The 13214-nt window shown below is 36.7% G+C and overlaps 1 protein-coding gene across 3 annotated transcripts in view; it reads right to left on the bottom strand.

Annotated features, from left to right (window-relative positions):
* The window catches only part of SPATA6 (spermatogenesis associated 6), a 43877-nt gene that overhangs the window by 7251 nt on the left and 23412 nt on the right, over window positions 1-13214 (bottom strand). For 2 of the 3 annotated variants that reach the window (XM_080603548.1, XM_080603547.1), the window contains exons 11-12: window positions 5325-5424; window positions 2525-2613 (exon numbers count right to left, since the gene is read on the bottom strand). In XM_080603548.1, the coding sequence (XP_080459674.1) occupies window positions 2525-2613; window positions 5325-5424 (189 nt within the window). Of the gene's footprint in view, window positions 1-2524; window positions 2614-4354; window positions 4434-5324; window positions 5425-13214 lie in introns of those variants that run through there. The other variant, XR_013954626.1, reaches the window with a different exon arrangement.

Genomic DNA, 13214 nt, shown 5'->3' with positions numbered 1-13214 from the left:
TCACATTTCCAAGATTCTCTCTCCCATAGAAAACAAAAGTAGTATTATGGTCATATCAATCTATACCACATAAAACAACAAAAATCTCTAAGTGACTCCAATATCGAAGAGGAAGAAAGGTCACCTTCATGCTTTTTTTCAAAAAATAAAAATAAAGTCCCAACATTTTAAGTCAGTCAACAGCATGAGGAAAATTTAAACCTGCTTATCATCCTGGAGAGGGTGATCTGTGCTCTACAGTTTGGACACAATTAAACCAACCTACCAAACAGCAAAATCAATAGAAAAGTTATGTAGGTCTGTGTTAAGTGTAGACAAGTCAAAACTCTGGAGACCCATCAACAGTTGAACTTTTACCACCTCCTTTTGGCGGTCTGCGTTACCTCAGTTCTGACTGAGAATTCTCAGTCCAACAAATAAGCATGGCACTGGGAACAGCACTTGCAACTATACAATAAGCAGCTTTACATCATTTTTCTTAGAATCCATTTCCTGTATTGAGCTTTGTACTTTCATTTTCCTCTACTAAAAGCAGAATCTACATAGAGACACTCAAAACCCAACCACTTAGGACTGCAGTAAAAGAAAGCTTCAAAGAACAATAGCAACTTTCACAAATTCCTTATTCTGTTTCCGAAAAAGAATTAAGTGCGTGTGTGTGCATGCACTTCCCATTAGCCAGACCTTGCACGTGAGATGCTTAGCACTGGTGTGGACACAGATACAACCAACCTAGAGAAGAGTCCCTCTCCTATCTCAACTGGAAACCAACCGACAACCTGAGCTAAGCAATCCGGGAATTACACTCACAAATCATATTAACAGCAGGATTTCTGCACGCAACTCCCTGCTCTGAAATACCTGTCATATGCTTTTGTTCCATCATACATCTCCTTTAAGAGTCCCAGAAGTTCTTTTCTGAGTGAATCATATACTAAATATTTCACAAAACACGGACCTTTTCCTTGCTCCCAGTGGTTTTCAATCATCTGCTTTACTGCCAACATTTGGTCGACAGTACCATGTCCTTCTATGAACTCTTTCTCTGTCCTTGTATCCTGTTTATGAGCACTGTGGCAAACACTTGGCAATCAGACTGTCCTCGAGTCTTTTTATTTCTCACCCTTCAGTGAATGGGATTAGTACTGCCGGCCTCTAAACCCAAGGACCGGTCCTTTCCCAAGCTGAGTGCCACATTTTATATCCCCATCACTTCTTGATTCTCTAGTATTAGGATTTGTTTCTTCTTTTTTCATAGTCTGCAGTCTCAGCATCAATCTCAAACTCCCAAAGCTGCCTCAAAACACAAACTTGCACTTTCTCTCTCAGAAACATCTCCTACACAATTTAATTGCAGCAGCTGTCAGGACAAAGGATAAGGTAGCAAAAAGGCTACATGCAGAGTACAGGAGTGAGCACAGGTACAGAAACACTAACAACTTCAGGAGCAACTCCACGTTCATGCAAGAATCTAAGACTTACTAGATCCCTTGAACAGCAGTGACCACAAATTACAGGAATTAAAAAAAAGAGCCAACAAATAGATGAACTCTTTGGAGTTTACTAATCTCAAGTAGAAGTTCACTATGCTATGCATACTGAACTAACCCTCTTTTTGGTGGTATACAGTGGTGATTTGGGAAGCCTATGTTACAAAATATTGCATCACTAATTATTTAAATAAGCTTTTTTTTTTTTTAATGTCAAGCAATCTCTAATTTAGCACCACATTTCTAGGACTTTGTCTTAATATAAAGAAAAACAGAAAATCCATACAACCCTAAATGCTTTGCATTGCTTCGTATCTTTCTTCCAAGAAGTATCCAGAATGTTCTACAAAATACTGTGCATGTACATAGAGAACATCAGGACTGATAACTTCTATTGCAGAAGTTCTCAAATACCAAAACAATCAGTGTCTTAAGTAAAATATTCAAATGAAAACCTAGATATATATGTGAGGAGCACACACAATAATTAATTTATATAAACAAGGTTTTCAAAATGTCTTCTGAAGTATGACACACCGAATCACTAGACCATTCTATGCATTTGCAGTGCCTTTTTTTTTTTTTTAAGATGCTTCTCTTTTCCAGCATGTTTTTTGGAAAAAAAAAAACTCACCCAAAAGCCTTATTATGAAATAAGTTTCAATTTATTTTTGCATTCCCATAATTTTAAGGAAAGATCATCAAATAGATATTTTTAAAGTTACATTTACTCTCTGGCTTATAAAATCCAACAACTACTGCCCACGGATCATTTTTATGACCAAGCCCAGCTCTAAAATCAGAATTTTATGAAGACTATACTGACACAGTTCCAAACACCATGAAAGGTATGATGATAATTAACTGTATTTTGCTTTTAGGTGAAAAAGCTTGCTAGGACTAACTCCTACGGAAGCCTTTTCCCAGTGCAATATAACACATAGCTCAAAATAGGAAAAGAAATTTTTAGCTAAATTTAAAGGGCAATATCGTGAGTATGACTGTTCTCTCTTGGTCAGAGAGAAACTCCATACCTGCTCTGCAGTTCACTCATGGATAAATGCGCTTTATGAGAAGAGTCTCTTGTCTTAGTCAAGTCTCCTTGTGATGAGTTACTTTCATTCTAAAAAAAAAAAGCACACCAGAAAATCAAATTCTCATTACCTTGGTTTCTGATTACAATGATCTCATTTCAAAAATACATTCTTTCCACTTAGAAAACTATTAAAGTGCTTACATTTCTTGGGGGAGAAAGGGACAAAGTGTAATGAGCCAAATGCCATTTATGAACACTTTTAATTAAGTTCAGCACAACTCAGCTAATATTTTTCAGGTAATAAACTGGAAAGAATTTCTAGACATTGTAGATCTAAAGAACCATGCAGACAGCATAAGCTTCAATAATCCCCCAAAACATGTTGGTTAAATACTATGAAACCTGTTGCTCACTGCTTTACTTTGTTTCTTGTAGAAGATGGGGAAAAAAAGAACCAAAGAAGAACCCTAATGAATTAACTACTTTTGTAATGAGCTACTGTTACCTACGTCCTGGATTTTACCAAGTAGAAACGTTTCTATCCATCCAAATACATCCATTCCATACACAGGGCTAAGAACATGCTTACCCAACATTAAAAATAAGTTTTAAAAATATATCTAAGGATCTTTCAGTGGTATTCTTAACGGTTGCTAAGAAGCAATCTGACCTTCAAAATACTATCTAGATATTAATAAACCCACATTTGGCCTCTTAGGTAAACATGGAACGAAACACTTCATTTGAAGCAAGCCAGTTGCCCACCTGAGACAGGATGGTAGAAATTCCATCCACACTCAACCACACTCACATTACTGCAGAGGGCAAAGACACTACGTCAGAGATGGTATTAAGTGATGCTTTTAGCAGAAGCTAATAGCTGCAAAGATTAGTAAACAAAATCGTCTTTCATACTACATCACAAATAACTGGAAAAAAGTAAGTTAAAATAATGAAACTTGTTGGTAACACAAAACTTGAAGAAAAGACAGTAAAGTCAGTGGTAGATGGCAATAAGATGCAGAACAAGGTGCATAGCAGGAGCATGGATGTGGAAAAACCTAACAATTTATTGTGGTGAAATACAAAGGTAATATGTGTTTGTAAACAGGAAAACTCTCTTCCTTCAACAGTCACAGACTATAAAGCACCGAGTAGAGGAAATGGGGTACAGTGGTAAATAAAACTCTGCAGAATTTGCCTGAGGCAAATTATGTTCTGGAAAGCAAAGAACGATGGAAACATTATGATACTGTCAGAATGTCACATTGGAAAGCTACAGTGGACACCCTAAGGAATCTGCAGCAGAGCTCCAGTCACGCTGTTTTTACAGAGCACTATGGAAACTGAATTTTGGAAAACACAGATGGATGCTTCTGGGAATGGTTGTTTAGCATTATGTTCTTTGGAATAGAAAAGAGTAAGAGATGCTTTGTAAACTCTCAAAGTTTGGACGAGGATCCAAAGTGGAGCCAAAAATCTACTCACCCCATTGTGTGCACTTCCTTTGCTACTCCCTCACTTTCAAGATGACCCATTTACCTCATTCATCCACTGTGTAACAACGCAGCCTGGATTTTGGGCCTTCTGGGGAAGCCCAACACAATCTTGGCGTATTTTACAGTACTCAGTGGAAGTAGACCTGATTTTAACTAACTAACTAAATTGGGAATTCAGAGCCAAGGTTCTTCAGTATATCACGCAGCAGCGGACTAAGATAACCTTCTTTTACTGCCCCAGCCCTCTGCCAAGAGTTTACTGTAGTCACTGAAGTCATTGCATTCCAGCTAGTACAGTTCAAACATCAGCAAATTAGTGTTACACCTACTTCTTCTACATTGAACCTTGAGGTGGGGTGGGCAAGGCTCTCACACTCTTCATCACACTTCCCACAGACGTAGTAAACTCTGGCAGAGGGGTAAGGTGGACAGTTGGGGACGATATCGACTTAAAACTGCAGCAACTTTTGAAGGCAGATTTCTGTCAACACTCCTTTTTCTACAAGGAGAAACTGAAGCAAAAAAGATCTTTCCCCACTTTGAGTAACTCATCTCTCTTTGAACCGATCAATAACATCAGTGTGGTAGATTGTCAGACAAAAATAATAATTTCATCAGAGCTCCTTATCTTAATCTTACCTACTCTCATCCTTATATCCTTTTACCTTACCTTTCCTTTACCTCCTCTCACACTTAAGACCCTAAGTTCTCTGCAGACAGACAATCCTGTCATTCAATTTGTACAATGCTTTGCTCAGGGAGATACCGTGCCACAACTGAGTTTCTCAAAATCACAGTAGCAAAAACTGCTATCTGACTAAAAATACACTTCAAAATTCCTCAAGGACAAAATATTCTGGTCCCAGGCATGGCCTCATTAGATTTCATCGAAAGCCACATAATTAGGAGGGAAAAAAAAGCACGCATCTGAAGCATAATATTAGCTCTCCAACAGCTGGACACAAGCAGCTGTTGATGTGCAGCTGCACAACATGTTAAGCCCTTCATGTTCTTTAATAGATCTCCAACATATTTTTTGGTTAAACTGAAAGCAGGGGAACCAGATAAAAAGAAAATTTAATTGTCCTCTATACCCTATGAGGAGGCCACCTGTCTCCAAAGGCTCCGCATAAGGAGGCTACTGAAACCAGCATGAAAAAGTTCAGCTTATGTACTGAATCCGCATTTCTACAATGAAGTTTGCCTCAAAAGACATCAGAACAGATCCAAGACTGTAAGCACAACTGTCTTCCTCAACCATCTTGGAGAAAGAAAATATTTAGTTTGAGTCAAACTTACAAATACTAGGCGCTGTCTAGCACTGTGTGTCCTTAAAATATTTTTCACTCTTTTATGGATCTCATCTCCATTTGCTGGTGGAAGACATCCAGAGTTAAATCTGCAAGAGGAAGAGGAAAAACAAACAAAAAGAAGAAATATTTCCTTGTTGAAAAGCTCCAACTTGCTTTTCACTGATTTTTTTTTTTTTTTTAAATTATGAAGCATGCATTACTTCCGTCTATTTGGAACATATACAATGTCTGGATTTGATTCTTTTTCTCCTCTGGGGTACACGTAAAGAAACATTTCGAAGCACTGCATAAACAACATGCATCCACAATTCCAGCATAAGATACAAAGCACAGAAAATGTTGATGATTTTGTAACTTGAGTAATATTTCTGTAATGTCTGTATTGTCCCTACAGAACAGAAAAGCTATACAGTTATTCTATTCCCAGTGATCAGGCTTCATTTTTCTCTTTTTAAAGGAAGTATTACACACATGAAATTCTTTTCACTGAAATAAATCAACAGGAAGATAACCCCAATGTGTGCAAATAGGAAAGCCTATGGAGTTCAAAAACAGCAAGTCACAATCTTTGTGAAAAGGGAGCGTGAGACTGTGTAAGTAAACTTTTCATCAGAGTGAACAGAAACAGGGCACTAAATCAAGAATGTGCATCTTCATTTCAATGTTTCCTAACATCCAAGAAGCTGATTTGCACGAAGAAAATAAAAAGTCGTGACATGTTTTTTATTAAAACTCATGCTAAGATATATATGGGTCACTAGCCAAGCAGCCAGCTGTAGATCAGCCCCAGATTCTGTAATTTGATCTAATGGAAAAACACCCAGCGGCAAGACTGGTGGCCGTACTCTGGGTGGATTATGAGCACAAGAAACAGGGACATTCTTTAATAGTTGGCTTCACAAATTCAGTGCAGCAGAGAAACATCACGACTCTGAACCTTGAATCTACACGGGGCTCTGGAGGGGTTTGTGGGACTGAAACTGCCTTCTGACCTTTTCTCTCCAGTTTATCACATTCCCTGACCCTCTCCTCTCTCTGAAAATCCCAGCCTGATCAGATAAAGCTTAGTTTACCTTCATCTAACTTCCAGAAATCTCAATACAGCTAAGAAACAGTGCAGTTCTTTCCAAAAAGGACAACCCAAATACACATTGAAAGTCTCAGTCCAAAATGTGTTACTTGGCAACGTGAAAAGTAATGGAAACATGATCTAGAAAATGTGAAGTGCCAGGCTGACTTGAATAATACAGGCAGGGCTGGGAGCACCTCAAAATCTTTCAGATTATTCCTTCTGTTATCAGAGGGATAAAAATGCGACCAGAAAGTGAGTAGTTCTCTGCTTTCACACAAGCTTCTTCTATTTTCCTGTACATAATTAACTTACACAGACTCATTTATTATTGCTTACCTTTCCAAAATCTCTCTCTCTATTCTAAACAACCCCAATATTTTCAGCCCATTTATGAGTTTCCTTAAATCAAATCATCCATTTCTGAATGCTTCTGTTTTTTTTTTTTTCCAAGAAAGGATGCCAATAAATGGCACAATATTGGAAGAATGAATCATATAATCTATAGGAGGATGTATTTTCCATACTTCTAATGACATTTAACATTGCTGTTATAGCCAGCTTTGTGAAAATCCTTGCCTGTAATGATCCACAGATAAACATTCATATTAGAATCCTGAACATTTACAATTAATTTAAAACCCAACAGCACGTATGGCAAATCCATATTGTTCAATTCTTTCGCATACTAGAATCTAATGATCTGTTGCATTAAAAGATCTCACATAATTTTTCCTAAAAGAAAGTGGTTTGTGAATTTCTGTTAAGGGAGAAAAGCACTGTCTTTAAAGAGAGAGGTCTAAACCACTTAAGCAGGCAGGAACATTTATTTCCTTAACACAGTCAAACACAGTTTGATGTACAGCATTACAAGGCAAGTGCTGTATCACTGGCAGTTTTTGAAAAACAAACAAACAAAAAAAAGAAACCACCAAACCCTGCACGCCTGCTAAAACACACTACTTAGAATAAATCATATCAGGCAGGCATCAAAAAACTCCAAAAAACATCTTAAGATGTCCTATTGGCCCTTACAAACAACAACACTAAGGAAATTCTGAAATGCGTGTTTAAAAATCTGCATTCTAGGTGCAGTAATAGGGAGTCACTTCCCATTTAACAAACAAAAGCTAGACTCTGTAACTCTAGAATTTATGGCATTTTCCTCTTATTTATACAGCAGCTGCTGTTCTTCCAACATTCAGGTTGCTGGAGCTGAGAATTTGGAATAGATTGCCGTGGGGAAATAAATTTTATGAAATTCCTATGTAAGATTTCAGATCATTGATATTAATCTTAAATTTACAAATATCCTTGGAGACACATGTATTTACTTTCGAAAAAACGAAAACCCAAGCTTGCTATTGTATTAATTTAGAAAATATCTGACCATGTCTGCAAGAAGAAAATTTAAGTACTTAAATCAAGAACTATTAGATTTATTTCTCCAGGTGATTTTATTGATCAATCCACTAGTGTGCGCTGTGGTATAACAAATGTTAGCCACTCACACACATATCCCAAACTTAATTTACAAAAAAAACCCAAACCTTAAGTATGATTAAAAACAGCATCAGCTTATTTTTAATTAGTTTTGCTAGTATTGTCATTGTCTAATTTTAGTAATAACTATTAAGTTTTAGTCACATTTAAAGTCATAACGTTAATATTTACATCCACCAAAATGTACACTAACATAAAATCCTGCCTTGAAATGCAACACCCATAATCTGAAGTGAAACCTTTTTATGATATGCTAACTCCCCCACTGGAAATGTTTTATAAAAGAAGCTTTAAAGCACAGCTTCCTAAACTATAAATAAAGGGATTCCATTTGCCTAAAATGACCAATAATGTGTTTTTAAAATGACTAGCCATTTATTTATGTGATTAAGGTGTCAGTATTGTATTGCAATGTTGAAAGGAAAGTCATTTCATTTCAATGACTGTTTGTCCTGATAAACGAAATAAACTTCTACAGCTGTATTCTTTGTCATACTTCCAATTTTCCCTGGGACTTGCAAACATTCTGCAGTTACATCAGTTTAAATTGTTTATTGATTCCAATAGATTGTATAAACACTTTGGAAATATAGCTCAGTGACCTAGAAAAAGCCAGATCAATCAGAGAACTTCTCAAGATTAATTTCAAAGATGTTGTGTCGAGTACGATCAAGGAAACAGAACCATTTTCCCTTGTAATGTGACTAAAAGCATTTATTTTCTTTATGAGATAAGGATTTTTTTTTTTTTAAGGTCATGCAGACAACATCTACCTTGATAGAAAAAAAGCAGGCAAGCACAGTCTAGATCTTGTGCTAAAGATCAAAGCTATTTTTGCATATAATTTTATCCATTAGGATGAAATACTCCATTAGAAATACAAACAGGATACATCCAGCCATATACTCTAGTTAAACAGCAGCTTGCATACTTGAGAGCAGTAATAAATAGGAATTTTCAAATGTCAGACAATCCAATCATTCACTTGCACGTAGTGAAAATGCTAATATCACATTTCAGCAGGAGATACTAATACATTTCATATCAGTAGAATTAATGCAAAAGCCTGCTGCAGAATATTTGCAATGCCTATCGTGACCCCTTCCCCCACCATCACACCTCCTAGCCTTGTGAACAGCTCTGTGCATGTGGCCTCCATGAAGAATTCATCAGCTTCAAAGACACAGACTTCACGCTGAGCAAAACCACATACAAGGACAAACTACCAGAGGACAGAAATCAATGAAGTACTGTAGTACCAGCTTCACAATTGGAGAGGACGCCACTGTAATTGGGGGCAAGGGGAAGGGAGAGAAAGAAATAACTCAAGCTAAGTACAAAAAAAAAGCCAACAACTACAAAATAAAACAACCTACAAGAACTTAGAGAAATTTTCAGGAAACTCAAATATAATTAACTCTGAAATGCAAAAAAAGTCAGATTTTATATCCAAGTAGGTGTTTATACAGCTTGCAAAGTAAGTGAAGAATTTATTTCACTTAAAAGGACATGAAGTAGTAATCTGTAAGATACACATGGTTCTTAGTATACAGTGGTCTGGAACAGAGGCACAATACAAAGGCTGAGCTACACTTAATGTGTTTTACTGGTCTACTTGATAGAGGTTGCACTTTTGTTTTGCCTTCTCTGAAAATATCTGATGGCTATAAACCTTAGTGTAAACACAACTATACTGGCACAGAAGTGCTTTATAGACTATATTGGTACATACTGTTCTGTGAATTGTAATGAAAATGTAACAACATGAAAATCCTTACACGCTCACAATATTTGAAGAGGAGGAAATATGCTGCTTCCACAATGCCAGGGTACTTACTATGAAGCAGAAACAGTTACATAGAGCCAAGGCCTCAAATCAAAGAACAACAGCTTAAACATTTGGAAGCAGTAGTTGACAGTCTGTCTGTGCTCAATCACTCTTCATTTTCAGTAAGAAATTAAAAAAAAAGGTAAAAATACCTCATCCTTTCTAAATAATTTCTCTTATATTCAAAAGCCCTGTTTACTGGTAGGCCTTGAAGCACCACAGACATTTGCAGTGAAGAGTTTCAAAATGCACAAATGCTTTCTTTTCTCCCCCTAAATTTTACATCTAGCCCTTAAAACTAAGGCAGAATAAATCATCCTCATGTATAACATGAATCCCAAGGGGTAGAAAGCTTCTGAGATTTCAAGGAAGGCCCAATATCTAACTGAGTAGTTCCCCAACAAAAGTTCAAGTCATTCTTGTACTAAATGTTTAGCATGTCAGAACTGGTTGGCACTTTCTTGTACTCTTTGGAAGCTTTCAGATTACGCTATCTTCTCTGAATTTATTCATTTATACACAAAAAAGCTTTGACAGCAATCAGTTTCAAATTTACCTACTGCTGCTGCAAAATCAACCAATGAAGATGACAAATAGTAGAGAAGCTGGTCAAAAATACAAAACGAGGCTTATGTACTACTCAGTCTGCAGAATATGCCATTAAGTAACTGATCTTCAAGTTCTGCTTCCAGAGATCAACTTAGAGAAGGCAAAATAAGTAAACTTCCTCAAGAGGTAAGAATGATAAACACAGAAGATTCAAGAACCACCTTACTACCAAATGAAATTCCAAAAGTTCCAAAATAATGAGATTTAAATAGCTAAAACAAGATAGGAAACCTGGTTGCAGTTTCTCCTTAGAGCAAGCCTTTTTCTGAAAAGTCTGCTGATTTTTTTTTGTTCCACTTTATAGTAGAAAGTTCTCAGAACTTAAACGTGTATTCTCACAGAAGTTAACCCTGTCTTTGGATGCATTCTACCTTCTAAAATATTGGGTGAACTACCTGTGGTCTGGATTTTGCTATGCAACGAAACTAGTAACCAAGATCCTCGAGTGACATTTCAAGATCTTTGAAGCCAAAGCTTCTGATAACTGGAATTTTCAAGGACTTTATGTAGAATTTAGTCTTTCATTAGTAATATCTAACTTCATGCTGATATTTCCCTACTACTTGGAAAAAGATAATACAAAAAGATGGTAGTAAAACAACGCAGGGATGTTACAGAAGGGTATCTGATTCACAGTTAACCTGTCTTACTTCAAACAGAACTTAGACTTTTGTTAAATTTTATAGGAGGTAAGATCACATTTCAGCAGTACAACCAGGAGAACATTAAAAAGACATTGAGATAGACTTAACTCTAGAAGTGATTACTCTTCAAATCAATAATAAAAACTAAAATCAAAAGCCTGCCATGTCCAGAGTAGGAAAAAGAACCCATTGCTCCCAAACACATAAGTAGCTTTGCCTCTCAACATAACAGAAATGGTCAAATACTGCTCTGATTGGCATAGTCTCTTGTGAATAGGATTTCTCTTGTGCCAGCAGAGATAGCTCCATTAGAGGACTTCTGTCATTAGCTTACAGAATCCACTTCACTGTTTCTTTTCTTTACAGAAAGATGACTTCAGCTTTGTATTCTGCTGCAGATTTCAGTGCTGCAAGGAAGGCTTAGCTTGTAAGTCCCAAAGAAAAACATCATCTCTTCTAGGAGTATGTAAGAATATACATGCACTATGAAAACAAGGACTGAAGTTGAATTTTCCTTTCCTGCAACAGCATTGAGAGAACACAGCCCTAATGCTCTTTCACAAAGCATATAGGATACTTATTTATGCAAAACCAACCAGTCTTTGGGGGCAAGCAACATTAACTGCCTTGACTGAAGCCAGCCAGACGTCATGGACAGGAACGAAAGAGCACACATGCATCACTGCTCTACAGAGGAGGTAGAATCAAAATAGAAACTGTAGTCGCACAGCTGCATCATTCTGTTTAGAGTCAGTTTGCACACAATAAGTGATTTCCTTAGGTGACATAAATAACAAAAAAAGGAAAAATAAAATATGAAAAATAAATATTCAAAACTTTGCTGCCTTGTCCAACAATAGAACTGTTTATAGTTCTACTTCTGGCTCAAATCCAGTGGAAGAGGCAAGAGTGGTTTGTGGTCTCTCTAGCAGGCTCACAGAAAGGGAACGGAAACTGCTACAGAGGATTCATAAGTGTTCACAAGACCTTATGCAAGATCCCAATTTCTATATCACTGAAAGGTATCGCAGTGACTTAGTGACTGTTCTGGGGACTTAGCAGTGTCCTGGGGAAGCACTCCCAAGATGCCAGACGCTCACTTCATACCACTTCCTTTTAAAAACGGAGAAGAAAAAAAGGAAAAAGGGTCGGGGTGTGGAGTCAAGTTTTATACTATGGGTTCATCAGCATTAAAAAATAGCTTTTATATGCTAAGCTATTTGTCTTTGCAATTGAAAACAAAATTGAGGAAATAAACCCCAAATCACTGTGAGATAAGACTATTCTCACAAATACACTAACACTGCTATAGTTTCAGTAGTACTGATTTTCTCTGCATTTCTATGATCTGAACAGCAACATTTGCATGCATTTCCAAACACTGACCTCTGATCCTTGCTTGTCATTCCAGCTACAAGTCTCTGTATACAGTCAACTAAATCCATCGTTATCTCAGCAGCATGGACACAAAGATCAAATTTTTTAGACTATGCCCTTTACTTTCTTATTTTGAAATTTTTTTGATGACAAAAGTAAATGCTCACATAAAAAGATGTTACATCCTTGAAGAGCTGAGAGCATTTGTTCTAATAATAAGAAAAAACAGCTTCACAAGAGCACAAATCTCTTCTGGAGAGGGGCTGGTAATGAGAAAAAGCAAGAATGTTCAGACATTTTTAAGATTATTTGGCAGATGACTAAGTTACTATGCATGTAACAGCAGCTCACAACACACAATACTTTTTTTGCTATCAATAGAAAGGCCTCTGTCAGCTTTAAAATATAGTCCATTTAAATTTTTTTTTAAAAAAAAGGATACATACCACATTAAAGAAAAAAATCATCATTACAATCTCTTTCCCAGACATGGGCAACTAATGCACAATGACAGAGGGGAGGTAGACAACACGACAGAAGAAAAACCCTCCTCAAAATCCCAGACACATCCTAATCTCTGCATAACAGTTCACTAGAAACGCTATTACACAGAACAACAAACAAGCCAGTTTTCAAGCAGAAGATGATGTTAAAACACCAACTTAATCTTTATGAGTATTAAAAATTCAATGTCCCCTGCCATCTGTCATTTTTCTTTTTTAAAGAGAGAACAGACAATTTTTCCATTTTGGAAAAAAAAAGCATTAGGTTGTGTGTAGGCTACAAAATGCACCCTTTGAACATTCACTAAGTGAGGTACCAATAGCAACAAGGAGGAAAGAGCCT

This window comes from Anser brachyrhynchus, assembly GCF_964034855.1.
Source record: "Anser brachyrhynchus genome assembly, chromosome: 8".
Lineage (NCBI taxonomy): Eukaryota > Metazoa > Chordata > Aves > Anseriformes > Anatidae > Anser > Anser brachyrhynchus.
Note: the sequence above shows the minus strand (reverse complement) of the source record. Positions and strands in the feature narration are given on the sequence as shown.